This window comes from Physcomitrium patens, chromosome 3 (assembly GCF_059467195.1).
Source record: "Physcomitrium patens ecotype Gransden chromosome 3, ASM5946719v1, whole genome shotgun sequence".
Classification (NCBI taxonomy): domain Eukaryota; kingdom Viridiplantae; phylum Streptophyta; class Bryopsida; order Funariales; family Funariaceae; genus Physcomitrium; species Physcomitrium patens.
The window spans coordinates 19006832-19028843 of record NC_143412.1 but is presented as its reverse complement, the minus strand read 5'-3'; the positions used below and the strand labels follow the sequence as shown (position 1 = coordinate 19028843).

At 36.7% G+C, this 22012-nt stretch overlaps 2 protein-coding genes across 7 annotated transcripts; both read right to left on the bottom strand.

The window, feature by feature from the left end:
• Positions 1 to 948: 948 nt before the first annotated feature.
• LOC112279258 (ubiquitin-like protein 5) lies at positions 949 to 1876 on the bottom strand. The gene is made up of 2 exons (XM_024513505.3): positions 1789 to 1876; positions 949 to 1469 (listed from the first exon to the last, which is right to left on the bottom strand). Exon 2 carries the CDS (start codon positions 1441 to 1443, stop codon positions 1222 to 1224), a length of 222 nt encoding a protein of 73 aa, XP_024369273.1. The 5' UTR covers positions 1444 to 1469; positions 1789 to 1876; the 3' UTR covers positions 949 to 1221.
• Positions 1877 to 3522: 1646 nt separating this feature from the next.
• Positions 3523 to 12176, bottom strand: LOC112280082 (protein ENHANCED DISEASE RESISTANCE 2). 6 transcript variants are annotated; one of them, XM_024515095.3, is made up of 22 exons: positions 10814 to 12138; positions 10359 to 10433; positions 10144 to 10197; positions 9907 to 9972; positions 9720 to 9778; positions 9491 to 9567; positions 9187 to 9315; positions 8746 to 8780; positions 8534 to 8634; positions 8097 to 8192; positions 7698 to 7762; positions 7429 to 7500; positions 7083 to 7253; positions 6698 to 6951; positions 6261 to 6327; positions 5829 to 6004; positions 5585 to 5686; positions 5388 to 5435; positions 5006 to 5149; positions 4662 to 4757; positions 4389 to 4490; positions 3523 to 4217 (listed from the first exon to the last, which is right to left on the bottom strand). In XM_024515095.3, exons 1-22 carry the CDS (start codon positions 11210 to 11212, stop codon positions 4086 to 4088), a joined length of 2520 nt encoding a protein of 839 aa, XP_024370863.1. In that variant the 5' UTR covers positions 11213 to 12138; the 3' UTR covers positions 3523 to 4085. The 6 variants fall into 6 exon arrangements, with proteins under 6 accessions (XP_024370863.1, XP_024370866.1, XP_024370865.1 ...); XM_024515098.3 differs by having other exon boundaries at positions 5585 to 5693; positions 5829 to 5922; positions 10814 to 12133; XM_024515097.3 differs by having other exon boundaries at positions 8109 to 8192; positions 10814 to 12133.
• Between the last annotated feature and the right edge of the window lie 9836 nt (positions 12177 to 22012).

The following is a 22012-nucleotide window of genomic DNA, read 5'->3' as shown; positions in this document are numbered from 1 at the left end:
AAAATATAAATATAAGATAGAAAAGAACACAAAAGATGTTGATAAGGCTAAAGATAACCTCACTCTTATCTCTACATATACTATTTAGAAAGAAGGCTTTGTAGAAACATTCAAAAGACCATAAGACATGTGTCTTAGGTGATACCTTATAGATTGCTTTGAATGCAACATTATCAAAGTAAAAATCTTTTAACAAACAAACAAACAAATTTTAATGGCTATATGACATATCTAAAGGAATTTGAAAGATCTAATCTAAATCCAAAAACTGGTTGAGTAAGGCTATATGATTTCATCCAATTAATGAACTCAAAAATTGTGGCTTCTCATCATCTCTACTGAACATATTGACCCCCTTTGAAAGTCATGATAAATTTTAGTGTATAAGAAGTATGAAAGAGGACTTAAATCATCATCCGACCTTTCTTCTAGTGAAATTAACTTGTCATATGAAATAGAAGGTAATATTAGGATGAATAATTTGAATATAATTGTACTTGATACGTGTACATTTTAGCCACAAGCTATGAGTGACAAGTTCCCGGTTGAACTACAAATCCACGAACCTCCAAATTTCGTGCAACAATCACCTTAAAATGAATAATAAAATAGAACGTTCATAACTCAGCTGATGCCAACTGCAGGCTTTGCTGAAGAGGTGGACAGCAATAATCTTCATCATCTTTGCTCAACGTCACAACACAATACACATGACGGTGCAACTACAAATATGTAGCAACTGTTCTCAAATATATTTCATCATCTCAAACAAAAAATAATTAAAAAATAGATCCAAGGAAATGGTTAACTGAGTTGTGAACGTGAATGACACGTTTGAAATATCTGCCCTGGACACAAAGTTCACAAAGACTGTCACCTAGTCCAGCGTGCTGCAGAGCATATACCTGCCAGCACACCTTCGACGTATAGTGATATATACGCATAAAGTTAACAATGCACGTGGAAGGATTAACTTTCACATATATCGATGTTGTACAAGGAGAAGTTCAGCGGGTTAAGATCCACAAACAACAACGTGCCAGACAAAAACCCCTCCGGATTTAAAGCTTTACGTGCACATCGGTCTACGCAGAACACACAAATACGATAAGTAATCTCGAACCCTAACCCCCTGGTCTTTCCTCCGTCTAGACTTTAAACAGTTATAAGGTTAACATTTTCAACCCATCTCAGCCGAAACGCTATATCATATACTGCTCCTTAATTGTAGTAGAGCTCCAGTCCCATGCCATCATGAATTTCGTAATCACTCAAAGTGATGTGATCCTTATATATGGTATACCACTTCTGGATGCGAATCTTCTCAGGTCGCGTTCCTGTTTGAGCAGCTACCAGCTTCTTGAGATCCCCAATTGTATCATCTTCGTTGCACTTCACACGTACCTTCTTCCCCAACCTATCGTTAAGCACCACCTCAATCATCGTTCCTGCCGCTTGCTCTCACTAACCTGTACCGCAATTCCGTCACCGACAAGGCAGTTTCGTAAAACAATTAGAGCGCTGAAATAGTAACAATGCCAATCAGAGCTCCAAACAGTTCAACAGAAACCACCACAACTGCTTGTCACAAAATTAAAATAGTTAACTTGTACGCGAGAAATCCACTCACCAAAATCGAAACCCTCCAGGAACCTCACTCTCCATATCTTTCAATCTTTCACCAAACTAAAGACAACAAACAATCAACAATAATCCCAACAAATTCTCCACGAAAACCATAGTAATAAGCAGCCGTTGAAAGCGAGATCGAGGAGCGATCATACATACCTGAAACAGGTGTTATGCAAGTGCCCGAGACCAGAATCCGCAACTAGAACGCACCACAATTACAATCGAAACGAAACCCTTATTAAGCAAAAACAGAACTGCAACAAACCCCCTCTCGCACGGCAAAGTGGCCACAGCTCCCGAGGTCCAGAACTTTCTACAAGCCTCCCCTTCCAGGTCTCGTATTATATAAACACCTCGAATCAGCCAATCATGAGACGGGCCTATTTGAAGATCTCGATTAGGTCCTCGATGTCCGTCCCCTACCATGTGAAGTTTCGTGGTTGGCTCCTTCTGCAAGAGTGAGCTGATCCATTGACTCGGCATTGTTGAGAGGAAAATATAAATAAAAATAAAAAATAAAAAAATCATTCACTAGTTATTATGACACATACTCAATTTTCACAATTATATATATATATATATATATATATACACATATCTATACATATGTTAAATTTTATAGGAATGTTAAATAGATTCAGATTTTTATTAAATTGATCCACTCATCTTAACCATCATGAAAACAAAAAATGACCTTTAGATTTATTTTTTCACTACTGGATCTCAAACCAATGAAGACCAACCACATTTATCGTGATTACCATATTCTTTATCATGGATAGTTTAATTTAATAAAAATCTAGATCTATTTAACATTCCTATATATATATATATATATATATTGGTCAATTAATTAGTAGAAATCTATAGTTGCTTTCTAATATTTAATTTATAATGCACAATCAAAAGCTATTTTGTGGCTAACCTTTCTATATTTAAAATGGCATTAATTGCATTCTATTAATAATCATATTTTCATCTAATCTTGTATATTTGAAAACAGTGATCAAAATGATAATTTAAAAACAATTTGTATGAAATTTTATTTTATTTTTCTTGGAATTTTGTACTTTAAATATGATAATACTATTTTAATTAAAATTATTCCTTATTTAACATTATAAGTGCATAGCCGTTACGTTAAAAACTTAAGATAAAATAAAAATGATAATAATCTCTCCCTACACAAGGTTTATATCATTATCTTGCATTGTCTTTCAACAATTCCACATAAAATCTTCAATTTGTGGTAAATTTAAAAAATGTCTACACAATTTAAACACCAATCATAAAACACAAATCTTAAAAAATAATTATTGTTCCAAAAATCTTATAAAAGAACACATTAAAATTATGTTTTAAAAAACTTTAGCAACAAATGCAAAGACATTTTCTTATTTAAATGAGGGATATTGACATGGGCATAATTTATTTAATATATCTTAAAATAATACAACCAAGAAAACCTAATTGCATCTGTCAATAGAGGAGATAAAATTTAATGCATGTTTTCAAAAATAATTATGTTGGATTTTTCTTACAAAGCTTCCCAAATATTCATGAATATATTTAACAATCAATTTTCTTTTAAAATAAAAAATATTGAAATACTTTTAATAGATGTTAAAGAAACAAGAGGTTAACAGAACTAGTAAGGCCTAGTAAAGATAAGAAATAGAAGTGCAACTGCAATAAAATTTAAACATGAGGGACAGTTTGTTTGTACGCTTGAGCAATCAAATCAACACATTGCAAAAAAACTTATCACAATTCATGGCATTGTGTCATGAATGGTATGCCAATTTTGGGTGTCTGTTGTATGTGAAAGGTTAGTGCATCATGATAATTGGTAATGTTAGCTAAGGAGTGTTTGGAATAAAATGCAATAAATAACATAATAATGGATATACTAATGCGATGCCATTTACAAGAGCCTCAGATCATCTTTCTCTAAACCTGCACGGAATTTGATTAAACAAAAAGACTATTAATAATATCATGGTCTAATTCAACATGGGATACCTGGATTGTACCTTGACTAAAAAAGTTCCAACTTCAACCAACCCAAACATGTGGGTGCTGCTGGGTCAATTAACTGTTAACGACAAGCTGGTCATGCACCAATGGTAAAAATGTCCCTCAAATGGCTCGCCAGCTTCAAATAACCTGTACCTGTGTGACAAGTTGCTGCTGGGCATGCTCTAAGAAACCCTGCAACATTCTAGGAGGAAAGTGAATTGTGTTGTGTTTATAACAAGCTGGTCATGCACCAACACCATGCCAAAGAGTGGCATATGGATATCAGGAAGATGCTTCCAGATCACGTACAAGATCTAGGAGCCCCAAATCAGATCATGCTTTGAAAACAGAGCTACCCAAAAACTGGTTCCCCAATGAAAATAGACTATGGTACAGAAACCTACATGGTCTAATAGATGTGTTCTTTGTAAATCCTATCTTTGGTGATGCTGATAACCTGAGCTTCCCTGAGCATCTCCCTCAAATTGAACCGCTGAGTCGACCTTTATTCGATTTATCCTTACAGTTCCTAATAGATATTCTGGAAGCTCATGCGCATGCTTTGCCTGTGACGAGGAAACACTGACGTATTATGGCCAGTTGAAAACATGACAAAAAAGACTAACGAATTAGGAGCTCCTAGGAGATTGAGAAAAGTGACAAGCGGGGGAAATTTACATAAATAGAAATGATGGGTTGAAAATTAGAGGTGGGACTGCATGAAGGAGTAAACATACCTCGATCAAAATCGCAAGATCCACTATGACACTTGTAACATAACCCAGAGCCAAGCCCACTACACTCCGTGCAACTGATGACGAACCAATATCTACGTCAATCTGAAAATAAGATATTTCTAATAGGTCAAACGAGCAATTTGAGAATTCTTAGGGACTCAAGGCATTGAAATCATAGGTTTTTAATAAAATAATATCCGAGGGTAATACAAGTGTTTGATAAAAGAATCTATGTTGTCAACCCAACTTCCACAAATTGGTAGATTGAAATACCTCAAGAAAATTATCTCTACGCAAGTAATTACAAGTGACAGCTTTGCCCAGTAGGCATGCTTTTGTACCAACAGCACGCTTCACCATCCAATAACCCTAAGAAATCAATGTAATGTTAGAAACTGATTCACAAGGCAGTAGGTATTACCTATTCGTCTTGAAAGAGAAAACATAATCAAACGTGCCATAATAAACATGTGTATACAAGCAAATTAAAGAACGTGATAAATTGAGATCTATATTGAAGTAGAGCATAGAGGATAAAATAATTTGCCAAAGCATCTTGGTCTTCAAAGCAACGATATGTTATTACACAACTAGTTTGCATGCACGTCAGTACATACCTCGACAATATTTGGGATGAGCTTAAACCGAGAATTTCTAAATGCGTCGTGTCCGTTAGCAAATTGATCAAGCAATGATCCTGGTTGGATTGGCTTGTCAGCGACAAAATACAACACCAAGCTAAATTTAGGCTTGGCACAAACCTGCCCAACCACCCATATTATCTTAGGTTTCCCACGGCAAAAGCGAAAAAGTAGAGCACCGGAAACCAAAAATTACAAGAGACAACTCAATGTCAAACTTCACGAAAAAATTCTGACAAAGCTTCAAGTTCAGAAGCGCAAGTGTAGCAAGAAGTAAGTGGGCACATTAGCATGACATCTCGAGCAATCAAAGGAGAAATAAACTGAGACCCATAGTAAATGATTGAGTTCAAGTTACCTGTAGGTTGATTACAAGAATAAAAGGTGCTTTCCTCCCTACTGCTGACTGATACACAACGGGAAAAAACGCAGCATCGGTAAGCATCCCCTCGTCACTTTTCTATCAAGAGAAATCATACTAAATTATCAAAACATAAAGTAAGTAAAATATTCGTCAATTCTGTCCTCAATGAAACATATCACTCATTCAATCACCTGCACGCAGCAGCTTGAGTGCAGAGCAATCTGGTCGATCTTTTGATCTGACTTAAGCCAATCCACAGCCACTAGTTTCAAAAGCGGATCTCCACCTGATATCTGATCACTACACACGATTTTCAATGAGACTTGTAATTACAAGCTACTCGCCAAATCGACGCATTCTCGTTGCTTCAAGAACATTAAAGAATAGATTTTGACTGAAAGGCTTGATGTGAAGAAAATACAGAGTATTTCAAACCTTGAGATTGTTCTCATTGTAAGTCTCACTACGAACCATGAATCCGCCGTCTCCAGGAGAAGACCATCCATCACAGTCTTCATCACTAGTGGTTCTTCTCAATGATGAATAGAAGGTATTAGGATCTAGTTCGTAAGGCAGTATATTCCAGTCAAGCTCTCGGCCAGCTCTAGGTGCTGTAATATGGGTTAAAATGTAAGACTTTCACGAATAGAACACTGGCAGTAGAAAATCTCAACCTAGAGATTTAATGCAAAGTGCACTAACTAGGAAAGCATATATCACGCTTTCAGGTACTAAAGGATTGAGTAAAGGACAACCAAGATAGGCATTAATTCGACCAAGAATAAGATGGAAAACTTTTCTGCACCACTAATTCACATTCATAAAATGTTTAAATGTTCGAAAATGATTATTTTAGGAAGAAATTACCTGAAACCATTTTAGAGGGTAAACTGAGCACAACACCCCAAGGTCCCTCACACTCCAGGTATGAGGTCTGTGAACACATGAATACAAAACTTTATGAGTCATGAGATATGAGACAAACGATGTGAATGCAAGAATTTGACGCTTGGTGATCAACTAATTAGATTGATTCTTAACAAAGGACATTGCAATTCAAGGACACAGACAGGCCAGCAAGTTGCATTCAACTTCCAACTGACAAATTCAGTCCTAAGAATAAGGTGGATTTACAGGTGCTACTTCTTATCTGTTGTATGTTACTGATATCTTTGAAAGTTATGAAATCTATAGATTTTTTAAATGTTATGCTTTAACAAGTCGAATATTCCCGAAGACTTCAAGCATTTGCAATACACAAAGTTTTAATATCATCACATTAAAGAATAACTACTAAAGCACACCTGATTCTTATTAACCAGCCCATTCTCTTCTCCTTCATTTTCCTCTTCATCATCAAACATAATTGCATCATAAAACTCTTCCTGTGCCTCGAGCACAGATAATTCCTCAGAGGATTTCATCAAGGTCGGGGATGTTACTTCCGGCAATGGGTGAGCTGTTTCTAACATCTTTTTCACCACTTTGCTCACTCTTTCTCCATCTTGAGCTTCCACAACAATAAGCTCGGGACTTGCTTCAAGAAGCTCTCTCAGGCCTAAACTACCGACACCAAACAAAAATGAGTATACCTTAGTATTTCATAGTGACACAACATCCAAAATAATTCGATCAACGATAAATCTGAAATCTAAATCACAGAACTCACGAATATTAGCAAAAGCCTACCTGCAATGCGGCAGAGCAAAATGCAAGGAATAGTCTTGTGAAAGTTCGAGTAATGACGTCGCTTCCATCGGCTCCATCCCGTGGGCTTTGCTTCAATAACTTGCGTAACCAATGATCGAGGAGTTCCCGAACCAGGCCGAGGTGGTAAAGGTATGATCTCCCAAATACCCGCTGCATAAAGAAACGAAGTTACTTGATGAGGCCCAAAGTGTTCGAAATAGATCTCCCAATACAATCTTGATCTTATAGATTCTCGTGAACAAACAAAATATGGAAAACAAGAAATTCCATGTCACAAACATCTCTTGAACAGTCACATGCAAATGTTAACGAAATCAAGACTTACGACTCAAATCAATCCGTTGGAAGCATGGTTTGTCTGGCCGACTTTCGTGCGTGGTTGAAACCTGTGTAATTGCTGCAACCAACATATGATTGTTTCAATCAGGACCAATCTACTTTCCACACCGTTCGTTTGAAACCCTTCAACCCAAAAAGACACAGTTCAAACCTACCAAATGTGATTTAATAGGTGCAAAACAAGAAAATCCTAAACTGGATAGACCAAATAAGTCTAGCGCAAATTTTTAAATCAAGCACCAGAAGGGTACTCACAATATGATCCATCCTGGTCGCGTCGCCAACGTCGTGAGAAAAGGAAGTCCCGTTTACCATGAAACCTGCACAATTTACCCTCATCATCACCCCGATGTGCTCATCGTTACTGGAAACATATGAAACTGAGACAGGATGCGATTCCCAACTTCATTGACAATAAATCAACTACCGTGCAGTCAAAAAATGATCTTGCACAGAAGGTTGAAACCCCAGCTGGAGAAGTTATAATACTATACCTGATAACATATAAGATGCATAAGACGAAGAAGGGTTATTATTGGCTTTCATGTTCAAAGCGAAGATCATAATTATGCTGTCAACATGCATCTTGACGAGAGCTTTGACGAGAATTGTACAATATTATACTCAAAGTCCGGGCAGGTTCTAGAACCTCACCTCCTGACATACCTGGGATCAAACGCACCATAGACAATGTCCGCATTCCCATCAATTCGCTCAACAAGCTCCAAATTGCCGGTCAGTATATCCCATCTATAGCACACAGGCAATGAGAAGGATCACAAACTTTAAGGGTTGATTGCAACAAATACACTTCTTGACCGAGAGAACTGCCCGAACTGATTTAATAGCCTGTCAGCCTCCTACGCGATGAACAACTCAGCGGGTCATGAAAAGATCTCTAACACAGTACATGCATTCCATGGGAAGACACTGCCAACAAATTAGGAATGAGTAATTCCCATGTCAAACCCATACCTGCTGCTAATATCCTTGCTACGCAAACCACACACATTATACTGATAGCAAGCAAACTTTTATTCACTCGACGATAACCGCGGAGGAAAGTCAACTGACAGTCCTGAAAGCCTTACTGGTATCGAAGAGCACAGTTCAAGCTCATAATCTGCTCAAATATGGCATCAGTGGAGGCTTCAATAACGCCAACAGCCTTCATTTTTGAGCCCTTCCCTGCCTAAGTCCATGAACAGGTGTAAGACAAGCTGACGATCATCCATGCAACTGGAACTTGACTCCGATGTGAGAATGTAACAAAGATGCATACATATAGAGAAGCTGAAAGCACCTTAGAGGCTGTGGTATCTTTGAAAATTCGGAGACCTGCTTCCCAACAAGTCACCAACATACTAGTAAGAAGGATTGAGAATGAACATGAAATTTGATACTAAGCAAAAAGATAAAGGCATGACAACTTACGAGCACATAACCAACAAACCACCACGAGTGAAAAGACAAGCCATTAACAATAGAAAATTGTATCTTGGGGAAATAATCAGAGTTAGAAATCGGCTAAGGTAGACTAGTTCACAAAATCACCACGCTTGCTAGACAGTCCACGTGCTTATTCAGGGATTGATCCAACATGCACGTAGAATAAACGTGAATTTATTTCCGTATTGAACTTTGACAGTCTAGTGAACCGCACTTTCCCCGACAGTGAACCGCACTTTCCCCGACAGTTTAGTTCAGGGCGAATAATAAGGTCCGCAAGGACCAGAAATATTACCATTTACTGTACAGAAGGATCTCCAGCCTGCCTGTTCAAACGTTTCTCCCTCTTGATAATCATTACATACACATGAAACAGGCTCCTGCGACGAAATTATCGACGACCTTCTCGATTGCGAACTTGGGCCTGTTCCCAAAATGATTACAGGTTGGTGCATTTAGGCATACCATTATCGTGAATTTGGATATTATGTCGGAGAAAAGGAGTCTGGACGAAATCTTTATTTAAACACATTCACGTATTCCTCAGGAAAATCTTTCAAATTATATGGGAAAAAACAGCCATAGTAGTGTAATATTACCCCTGCTAAGTGTCATAAGCTTCCCGATGCCTCTTGTGACCGATTTTGAATGCGTGCGTGGCTCGTTTATATCGAATCTGTTAAAACGTGAAGAATCAGCGAACAGATCTTTGATGATTGCCAACATTTCCTTCGAAAGTACGAAAGGTCCACCAATTATGAATTATCAGGTAATTGCATCCAAAACCATTGTTCCATTCATATATCGACTAAAGCCATATCCACTTACTCTTCGTCAGTATGAGCGATTCGGCGCCCGCTGCCAATTCGCTCACTAGAGGACTGAGCCTGGACGAAGGAAACAGGATTATCCACAAATGCAAGCAGCTAAATTCCAAGAGCTGAATCACAAGCTCCCAAGAATCTTGACAAAATAAGAGCAATAGGGAAAAATGGAGGGATAGAACTGGCGAAACCTCTTCCATAGCATCTTTAAAAGCACATATCAATTTGTCGACTTCTTCGGAGGTATTGCATGCTAACTGTACAGCACAAAACAGTGGGCATTTAAATAGGAAATCGAACATGATTCACGACGAATTCTTGAACTATTTAAATAACCAAAATCACCCTAAAATGGCCAAGTAGTTACCAAAAATATACACAGTTCAATGGTTTACTATCGATTCTGTGCCAATTGTTCCAATAATTACCTCTCCTTGCCTGCTATGATCCAAGCGATTGAAGATCCGCAAAACATACAATGCCTGTAAAGAACCACTGACGTGTAATTAAAAAGGGGTCCAGACAGAACTGATGAAAGAAGAAAAATGGCATTTGAACGAACATCCTTGCCATTGACCATGTAAACATACTCACGACAAGGTGAATTACAATGCGACTCAGAAGTTAAGAATTTGGATAATACCCTTCCATGAAAAATTCGACGACCCAATGCCTCTACCATCAAATGGGTTCCTGCTATCCCGCTTCTGATAGGCACCTGCAGAACAGAAATCCAAGAATATTAGTTCATAAATGCACCCTTGAAATTCGCCCATGTTTTCATTTTTACAGGCCAGCATTTGTTCAAAGCAGCTCAAATGCTTAAGCTTAATCCTCGAGATGAAGACAACACTGCTGAATCAGAAATTACTTCAAATGAAGTTTTGAATTCGTCTACAAAACACGACTGACAAACGAAATAGCAAATTATGTGTCCCCATGACAATCGTCGTAAATGTGTCAAGGCAGAGACAATACATTACTACTAAACCTGAGTATAATTTTTTTCTAGAATAATTGATGCGGCAATTGGAAGTCCATGCTTTCCAAGTAATCAGCATAAGAAAGCGGACGAAGAGAAAAGAAGCGTAGACATACAGTTCGGGGAAACAAAACAGGGTTGCGCTTGAACATGGTCACATATTTTCCCTTGATAACCAAAAACCGATCGATGCAGAACGGGTAACCTAATGAGCTCGTTCCGACGTGATAAATCCAACCAGAATAGCCAGGAGTTCCTCTGCAACCTTCCCTGTCGGTCCCTATACTGGAATCTATTTTCATCTCAACCTCTCGACCTCGATTCCAACTCCGTCCATGCTCACCCGAATTACGTCTCATTAAACCGTTCCGCTTCTCCTTCAAGGAATTGCTCAGCCACCGTGCGACTGGAATGCTGCTACAACCTCCACACCCCTTCCTTTTCATACGGGGCAAAGATGGGGAGGATGGACAGGACGAACCCTCCAGCGGCTCGTAGGTCTCCATATTTAACATTACCAGTCCTCCAAACTGGAACAGTTGCTGCTATCGGATGGCTGCAACGCTACCCTTACCTTTACTGCCATGAACTTCAACCTCACGTGGTGACAACTCCTACTTGCAAGCCTTTCATGTGGAGAAGCCTCGATTCCTCTCTGTAAAATCCTGTTTATCAACCGCACCAGAACGTCCTCCCCAAAAACATTCCAGAGAATTACATGTCGGTGGCCATATATACTGCTCAATTCTCTCCAGCCAAAATGTATCTCTTCCTCGTGTTCATCTTCCTAACACAAACCCCCGAAAAAACGTTTGTTTCCACAACAGCAACTCAATCAGCTGCAAGATACCAAGAGCTATGGATACTCAACGGATAACGACGATGAATCAGCAGTGCCAATTACGGCACATACACGTAGCCCCGGAAGCCAGAGACAATCAGGATGCAAAAATAACTCTACCACTGCCCAAAAACATCCTGTTCTCACAATCCAACCCAAGGGACTATCAAAATTACGCTTGAATTCGAAACCACCACCCCAGTCAGCGAATAATTCGAAATCCAATAACAAGCTCTCACAACGACGACCCCCGATCAACTTCCAACCCTTGCCAACATCCAAGAATCTCGAAACCAACACTGAAATGCCCTATCACACGCCACTCCTCCAGCAGGTGTAATCCAGGAGGCAGAATAAACAGCAAGAGGACAGCGAATGAATACGACGTAAATTAGGGACGGTAACAACTGGGACAGCAGAGTCGCGGCGATGTTGGGGTATGGAGGAGCATGGGATCGATCGCAGAAGGCGACAGTGAGAAGGAAGACGCATCATCAAGGACTGTGGGGGTGGGGGAGGGGATGCGCGCTCAACCCAGCGCAGTCACAATGGAAGCACGAATTCCTAGGCCTGGAAACCTCGGCAACCTTCCTGCGCAGGAAGGAATAGGGGAGGGAAGTCGGGGACCTCTCCTCTTCCTCCCTCCATTCCATTGACTCTTTCCTCGCTTTCCTTCCCTTCCGTCCCTCACTCCTCCTCCTCCTTTTGTGGGGAAAAAGCGCACCCTATCGCCAGCTCCGCCCGATGGAATATTCCCTGCTCTCTCGATCTCTCTCGATGCGAGTCTCTGCATCTGTCTCCCTCTGTCGCTGTGTGAATTTTGTCCGACTGGTAGGGTTGGGGTGGGGAGGTCCCTCCCTGGCCATGGAATATCCTTATTCCGAGGATCCGGGTATCTCTCACTGACACCAGAGCCACGCCGCATCGCAGAAGGAGGAAGGGAGGGAGTGTGCGGGCGTGCGGGAGGAGCGTGGTGGTGGACCAGGGTGCCTCCTCCCCCCACTCCGCGTTTTTATTTTGCTGTTCTTAAACTTAGAAAAGTTCTTATCTTAAACTTTACTCGGTATTTGTGCTGGAGGTGATGATAAAGAATAATAAGAATAAGAACAGTGGGTTTTGTGAATGTGAGTAAGGTAGCTGACCCATTTCTATTAACTTAGGCATTGTAGCGTATTTGCCAGAAGTGTATGAAAAAATAAAAAATATCCTTGTTGAAATAGAAATTAATAGGATTTTAGGTGTTTTTACACAATTTGTCCAATAATAGAAGTTATACTAATATTTTAGTAAAAGATTCTCTTTGGCTTGAAATTGATATTTAGACCAACCTCATTCCAACTAGTAGTTGGTGATAAAATTGAGAATGCTAGATTCTAGCCAATTTTTATGAAATTCTTAATTTCTTATCCAATAGTACCATGGAATTGAGGTGAAATGTGAATTAAGTAATATGAAACCATAAGGTGTTAGAACTCATTATTATTATCATGTTAAATTGATCAAAAATACACCACCCTATAGATTAGAAATAAAGAGGTGGTTGAAAATGGATTGGCTACATTAATACTATTTAATTGAAATCATTGTATTTTGAGTTCTAAAGTATTTGACATTCTAGACATTGTTTTTACTTTTCTTTTCAATATGATTAGTATATAATTCTTTGTTGTTGACTTTTTATGATGTCTTATTATAAATAGATGTATTGAAAATAGTAATTATATCAATTAGAGTTTTAAAGAAAGAAGATTAGTATTATAACAAAAGAAAGCTATACATGTGAAATTATTTCTTCAAAATATAACTTCTACCAAATAATGAAATGGAACTGAAGTCTCTCTAAGATCTAAAATTCTTCCATTCTATAATAATATAAATCTCATTACAATGTAGGACAAAGCAAACTAGAATAAAACAAAATAGAATGATGAAAGACAAAACATAACAAAAGATAATAGAATAAAATAGAATAGAAAAAATACAAACCAAACTTTATTAACAGGAAGGGACCAAAGCCATCCCTAATCCAATATCCAAATTATAAGCCTCTGCTAGTCTTATTCATACTTTCTCCAACTATCTTAGAACTTTCAAAAATAATCCTATGTCATGGACATAGACATCTAAGTTAGTAATTATCTGTATAAATAGGTAGAAGTAAGTAGAAGTAAGTAAAAATAAGTTAATTCTATCATATCTTCTATGGAAGCTTTTTAAAAGCTTCATAGATGTTCCTTTGACTTTATAAGTATCTATAATTAATTTTTTGGATTAAAAAAGTGGTCAACACATTGGCCATATGCCACACATGTTGTTAGCTTAAAGACCAAGCTAACTATGTGGTCCACACATAAAAAACTAGCCTTATAAGTCAAGGCATGTATCTTACAAAGTCAACACATATTGGAGGTCCTGTAAAATATTGCCACGTAACTCCTAGTTAAATAGTATATATAGAGACAAGAATGAAGCCCTCTTCATTCTTGCCAATTCTTTTCTTGCTTCTAGTCTAGTTTCAAGAGTCTCAAGTTGTCTTGCCTTTTGGCAATAAGCTATTCTAGTTTTTTTTTAATATACATACTTTCTTATTTCTATTTTGTCACTTTTTCTTTGACACAAATTTCATTGGTTTATGCATCATCTTTTAGTTCATGTGCTTGATACATTGACAAGAGTACACTTACAATATCAGAGCTTTGTCTTGTCTTGATTAAGAGTAGATTATCTCTTTCTCATGATAAGACATAAGCCTATTAGAAGTTGTAGATTACCCTCTTTTAAACTGATATTGTTCTTAATATTTTCTTTGTCTTCAAGTCTTTTTTTTACTTATCTTGAGTAATATTAGATATTTTTTTGAATGTTATTATGGCAGAGCTTGTTGAAATGAAGAGTGCAATGGCACAAATGTAAGATTAATTAAAGGAGTTGATGCTTGCGATGCATCAACTTAGTTTACCGCCACAAGGATCAATAAGAATAGCAGAAAGTGAAGATATAGAGATGATTAGAGCTGCTTCAACATCTACACTAAATCATGTCCCTCCATCCACGATAGAACATCCTTCAAGTATTAGAGAACCACAAATTTTCATGCTCGAGAAGTTTGATGGTACAAGATCTAAATTTTGAAGATTTATGAATCAAGTAAAATTTGTGATTGAACTTCAACTTCAAAACTATCCAATTTCACGATCACAAGTTAGATTTATTGGTACACTTCTTTTCGCTTCAGTACTATTACAATTTTCATCTTTTCTTGAATAACAAGATTTAATATTGGATAATTTGGAGATATTTTTGGTGAAATTCTAGTATATATATGGAGAACATGATGCAACTTTTGTTGCAACTAACAAGATCCATATTTTGCGACAAGGCAATCAATCTGTAACGTTACATGCTTGATAATTTTGACAACTTCTAAGTGATATCAAGTGGAATGATGTTGATCTTATTAGCCAATTTTTCAATGGATTAAAATATGAAGTAAAGAAATTGATGCTCAACTTATCTGATCATCAAACATTGAATCAAGCAATTGACTTTGTTGTGAAATTCAACAATCAACTTTTTGAATTTCGATCTAAGAGTCATACAAATAGGCCTCAACATTATTATAATTCGATGGCAATATCAACATCTCTTCAATACATACATTCAGAAGTAGAAGATATGTAAATTAATGTGGTATGTTTTAAACTTCTTATTGAGAAAAAAAAGACTCGTTGCCATCAAGAAGGATTATGCTTATATTGTAGAGAATCTAAATACAATGCTCAACATTATCCAAAAAAACAAAAAAATCACAAAATAAGATGCACAATTATTAAAGAAGATAATGTGTCAGAAAATGAATTTGTCCAATAACAATAAGAATTGTGCGGTTGGAATCTTATATAATTTTTAATGAAGGTTCTATTGTCTCCTCAGAATCCTCTCCTTGTTTTATAATAGATGTATATTTAGGACCTAATAATTATAAAGCCTTCACCTTAATAGATTCAAGAGCCTCAACTTATTTTTTAGACATAGAATTTGTTAAAAGTCATAAAATATCACTAATATAAAAAACCAAATATATTCATGTAGAAGTCATAGATGGTTGTCCGTTGTCTTTTGGAAATGTTACTCATAAAATACTTCCTATAGATATAGCAATAAATGGTCATAGTAGTTGTGTAATCTTTAATATAATTAGATCTCCCTCTAATCCAGTTATTTTAGGTTTATCATGATTAGAAAAGTATAATCCTTGTATAGATTGAATTTTTAGTATCTTTAACTTTTCTAAAAGTATAACTAAGACTGAAATTAATCCAGTAGAAAGTCATAAGTCTAGTATAATAAAACTTGTGTTTGTAAGTGCAAGAGCTTTCTTACATGTTGCATAAGAAGGATCACCTTGTGTCATTTATGCCACACCTATTTCTAATGATACAAAGAATTTAAGTGGCATTCCCAACAAATATGAAGAATTTCAAGATTTATTTGAAAAAAAGAATGCAGATACTCTTCTAGAACATCATCCCTATGACTGCTCAATTGACCTTCAAGAAGGAGTACAAGCACCATTTGGACCAATTTATAGTTTATTACAAAATGAATTAGCTGAATTCAAGGAATATAATGAAGAAAATCTAGCCAAGAATTTCATATACCATTCCAAATCACCAATAGGAGCTTCAATCTTATTTGTAAAGAAGAAAGATGGATCATTGCAGATTTGTATTGATTATTGAAGACTCAACAAGATTACCATCAAGAATAGCTACCCTCTACAGTTGATATCCGAACTTCTCAATCAACAGAATCAAGCTAAGATCTATACAAAAATAGATTTACAATGAGCATACAAACTAATACGTATTAAAAAAGGAGATGAATGTCATGGACATACTCATATAAGCTAGTAATTATATATATAAATAGGTAGAAGTAAGTAAAAGTAGGTAAAAGTAAATTAATTCTATAGTATTTGATATAAAAGCTTCTTAGAAGCTTCATAGATGCTGCTTTGACTTCATAGGTGTCTTTAATTGACTTTTTGGATTTGAAACGTGGTCAACAAGTTGGCCATGTGCCACACATGTTGTTAGCTTGAAGACCAAGCTAACTATGTGGCCCACACGTAGAAAAACTTGCCTTGTAAGTCAAGGCATGTGTCCTACAAAGTCAACACATATTGGAGGTCCTATAGAACATTGCCACGTAGCTCGTAGTTAGATAATATATATAGAGACAAGAGTGAAGCCTTCTTCACTCTTGTCAACTCCTTTCTTGCTTCTAGTCTAGTTTCAAGGGTCTCTAATTTTCTTGTCTTTTGGCAATAGCCATTTCAGTTTCTCTTTCAATATACATACTTGTTTATTTATATTTTGTTACTTTTCTTTGAGTGAAGGCTCACTTATTAGAATTACTTTTTCATCGAGTTCTTGTCCTTGATAGATTGACAAGAGTACACCTACAATATCAGAGCTTTGTCTAATCTTAATTAAGAGTGGATTATCTTTTTTTCTTGGTAAGATATAAGCATATTAGAAGTTACGGATTGCCCTCTTCAAAAGTGATATTGTTCTTAGTATTTTCTTTGTTCTCAAGTCCTGTCTTCTATTTGTCTTGAGCGATAATAGATATCTTCTCTTTTCTAAGTGTTATCATGGCAAAACTTCTTGAAATAAAAGTGCAATGGCACAAATGCAAGAGCAATTGAGGGAGTTAATGCTTGCGATGCATCAACTCAATTTACCACTACAAGGAACAACAAGATTGGCAAGAAGTAAAGATATAGAAATGATTGGAGCTACTTCAACATCTACACCAAATCATGTCCTTTCTCCTGTGGTGGAATGCCCTTCCAGTGTTAAAGAATCGAGAATTGTCCTATCCTGGAAGTTTGATGGCACCAGATCCAAGTTTCAAGGATTTATCAATCAAGTGCAACTTGTGATTGAACTTCAATCCCTAAGCTATCCAACTCCAGGATCGCAAGTTAGATTCATTGGTACGCTTCTTTCAAGTTCAGCACTATTGTGGTTTTCATCTTTTCTTGAATGACAAGATCCAATATTCGATAATCTAGAGGCTTTTTTGGCGAAGTTTTGATCCATGTATGGAAAATATGATGTAATTTGTGTTCCAACCAATAAGATCCGTATTTTACGACAAGGCAATCGATCAGTAACGTTATATGCTTCACAATTTTGACAACTTGCAAATGATATCAAGTGAGATCATGCTGTACTTATTAGCCAATTTCTTTGTGAATTACAATATGAGGTAAAAAAATTAATGTTTAACTTACCTGATCCTCAAACATTGAGTCAAGCAATTGACTTTGCTATGAAGTGCGATAATCACCTTTTTGAATTTCGATCTAAGAACCGTACAAGTAGACCTCAACGTTACTATAATTCAAAGGCAACACCAACACCTCTTCAACACATATATTTGAAAGTAGAGGATATGCAAACTGATGCAGTACGTTTCAAACCTCTTACTGAGCAAGAAAAGACTCGTCATCGTCAAGAAGGATTATGTTTATATTGTGGAGAATCAAAATACACTGCTCAACATTGTCCAAAGAAACAACGCAACCATAAAATGAGGAGTATGGCTGTGAAAGAAGACAATATGTTAGAAAACGAGTTTGTCCAGCTACAATAGGGACCATGCGCCTGGAACCTTGCACAACATGTAGTAAAGGTCCTATTCTCTCTTCAGAGCCCTCTGCTTGTTTTACATTAAATGTTATTTTAGGACCTAAATATTACAAAGCCTCTGCCTTGTTAGATTCAGGAGCCTCAGTGTGTTTCTTAGATGAAGAATTTACTAAAAGACATAGCATAACTTTATTAAAGAAAACTAAACCTGTTCATGTAGAAGTCAAAGATGGTCGTCCATTGACTTTTGGAGATATTACTCACGAAACCCTTCCTATAGAAGTAATAATCAATGGTCATAATAGCTTTGTAGTATTTAATATCATTAGATCTCCCTCTAATCCAATCATTTTAGGTTTATCGTGGTTAGAAAAATATAACCCTCAAATAGATTGGATTTCTCGAACTCTTACTTTCTCTAAAAGTATAATTAATAGTGTAGTTAATCAAGTAGAGAGTCATAAGTCTAGTTCAATTAAACCCGTGTTTATAGGTATAAAAGCTTTCTTGCATGTTGCTATGAAAGAATCACCATATATTATTTATGCCATACTTGTTTCTACTGGTGGAAAGACTTCAAGTGGCATTCCAAGCCAATATCAAGAATTTTAAGATGTATTTGGAAAAAAAAAATGTGGATACACTCCCGAAACATCGTTCCTATGATTGCTCAATTGACCTTCAAGAAGGAGCACAACTGCCATTCGGACCAATCTACAGTTTATTACAAAATGAGTTGACTGAACTCAAGGAGTATATTGAAGAAAATCTAGCCAAGAATTTCATACACCATTCTAAATCTCTGGCAGGAGCTCCAATTCTATTTGTGAAAAAAAAAAGATGGATCATTGCGGATGTGTGTTGATTATCGAGGACTCAACAAGATTACTATCAAGAACAGGTATCCACTACCTTAAATATCTGGACTTCTTGATCAGCTGAGTCAAGCTAAGATCTATACAAAAATAGATCTCCAAAGAGCATACAATCTAGTACGCATCAAAGAAAGAGATGAATGGAAGATTGTGTTTCGAACTAGGTATGGATATTTTGAATACAACGTCATGCCTTTTGGACTTACAAATACACCAACAGCTTTTCAACATCTAATGAATGATATTTTTCAAGAGTTTTTGGATGATTTTGTGGTCTGTTATCTAGACGACATCTTGATCTATTCTAAGAATCTAGAAGAACATGAACTTCATATTCGTCGTGTGTTACAAAAATTAAGAGATGCACGATTCTATGCCAAGATAAAAAAGTGTGTATTCCATACTACTCAAGTCGATTTCTTAGGTTACATCATTTCAAATGATGGACTTATGATGGATCCTAAAAAAATTCAAACTATTATAAATTGATAGATCTCAAAAACGGTAAGAGATGTTCGATGCTTTTTGGGATTTGCCAACTACTATCAGATCTTCATCAAAGACTTTTCTCGAGTTGCAGCTCCACTTACACATTTGACTTGTAAAGACAAAGTGCAATAGAATCAAGAAGCAGAAGTTGCTTTTGAATCTTTGAAGACAGCGTTTGTTTCTACACCAATCTTATATCGTGTTGATTTTTCCAAAGCGTTCTTTATAGAAACACATGCATCAGACTTTGCTCTGGGTGTGATTTTGTCACAAATAGAAATAGATGACAAACTTTATCTAGTAGCCTTTCATTCAAGAAAATTCTCAGCAGCAGAAATCAATTATGAGATCCATGACAAAGAACTTCTTGCAATTGTGGATTCTTTTCAAGAATAGCATCATTATATAGAAGGCGCTTCCAGTCCAGTCATCGTGTATACGGATCATAAGAACCTCGAGTATTTCATGTCAGCACGCATATTAAATTGTCGTCAAGCTCGTTGGAGCATGTCTTTATCAAGATTTGAGTTCATCATCACTTACTGGCTAAAAAAACAACAAGATTTGTCTGATGCCTTGTCTAGACATTCTTATCTTGCACCAAAAAAAGAAGATCTAGCTTTTGAGCAACAAAAAACGGTTCTCTTGAAGCCGGAGCAATTTCATCTTTGAGCAATAAAATCAACTTTGATTGTTGATTTAACTTTTCTCAAGCAAGTCCAATTAAGTATGTCTTCAGACCTTCTTATTCATGATATCAAGAATAATTCTTTTAAATCTCATGATCCCTCTAAATTCGAGTTCAAGATCAACATACTCTATTTTGAAGGATGCCTATATGTTTCAGAAGGAGAAGCACGATTATGTATTCTTCAAGCTCGTCACGACTTTCCAACAGCATGACATTTTGATACAATAAGACTTTGGAGCTGATATCTAGGGATTTTTGGTGGCCTCAAATGTGGAAGGCAGTCAAAGATTTTGTACAATCATGTGATGTTTGCTCAAGATCAAAAACTCCTCGTCATCGACCTTTTGGACTTCTACAGCCATTATCTATTCCATAACAACCATAGTCTACTGTTTCTATGGACTTCATCATGGATCTTCTAATCTCATGTTCTTATGACTCTATATTCGTGATAGTAGATTGTTTTACCAAGATGGCATATTTTGTACCATGTACAAAATCTATCACAGGTGAAGAAATAGCTAAGCTCTTTCTTGACAATATCTATCGCTATCATGAATTATCCAAGGATATTATATCAAATAGGGGAACTCAATTTGTATCGAGATTTTGGCAGACTCTTTTCAAGATTCTAAAAGTGGATATAAAACTATCTTCAACATTCCATCCTCAAACTGATAGACAAACGGAGCATGTTAATCAAGTTTTGGAGCAATATTTAAGATGTACCATTAACTACCAACAATATGATTGGACAACTCTTTTGCCATTGGCAGAGTTCGATTATAATAATACAGTACATTCTTCTACAAAACAAACACCTTTCTTTGTTAATTATGGTTATCATCCACGACTTGATATTTTTAACTTTTCAAAAGTTAATAATTGTTGCAAAAGATTTGGCGATTCATTTGTCAAAGTTACATGCAACGATGAAGGCGCAGTTAAAAGAGACTCAAGAACAACAAAAGGTCAATGCGGATGTCTATCAAAAGGAACAACCACCATTCCACTTGGGTGATAAGGTATGGCTACTTCATTGCAATATCAAGACCATTTGTCCTTGTGACAAGTTGGACTATCGAAGGCTTGGACCATTTTCTATTTCTGCACAAATCAATGCAGTTACATATCATTTACATCTACCAGAGTGAATAAAAATCCATCCAGTATTCCACATGTCTCTTCTTGAATCATACAAGACAGTGGGTATATGAAGAAGACAACAAGCTCCACCTCCTCCCATAGAAATGGACAATAATGAAGAGTTTGAAGTAGAAGAAGTCTTAGATTCAAGGCGGCGCCGAAATAAATTAAAATATCTTGTCCATTGGCATGGATATGATATTAGTAAACGCACATGGGAGCCAGTAAAGAATCTTACAAATACAGCAAAGGCGGTGGAGGCTTTTCATCAACGACATCCATCAAAATCAAGTTGAAAACCTTCTTTATAAAAGAAACAACATCTAGGCAAGATAACATTCTATTTTCAATCCTTATTTGTAGCTTTTTTGTAGTTGTGATGCTCAAGAGATGGAGAACTAACAACCAGCAGATTCGACTCAAGGACCTTCATTTCCTCACCTGTCGAACAAGACATTACAATTGTCACAACCTTCAAGACGATGCAATCGAGATGAAGATCTTCAAGAACGATATGTTCTTTGTCGAATAGATGGCAAGATACTACGCGTTTGGTATCACGACTTGGGAAGAGACTCTCGATGTTTGGTGATTTTGCTAGAGGTAGGAAC

What these genes read in the sequence shown, in the direction of transcription:
- LOC112279258 (XM_024513505.3), bottom strand. Translation starts at nt 1,443, where the DNA reads ATGATTGAGGTGGTGCTTAACGATAGGTTGGGGAAGAAGGTACGTGTG.
- LOC112280082 (XM_024515095.3), bottom strand. Translation starts at nt 11,212, where the DNA reads ATGTTAAATATGGAGACCTACGAGCCGCTGGAGGGTTCGTCCTGTCCA. An exon ending in ATCGCTCATACTGACGAAGA is followed by an intron (nt 9,568 to 9,719) that starts GTAAGTGGATAT and finishes ACGTTTTAACAG; the next exon opens with ATTCGATATAAACGAGCCAC. An exon ending in CGACCAGGATGGATCATATT is followed by an intron (nt 7,501 to 7,697) that starts GTGAGTACCCTT and finishes TGTTGGTTGCAG; the next exon opens with CAATTACACAGGTTTCAACC.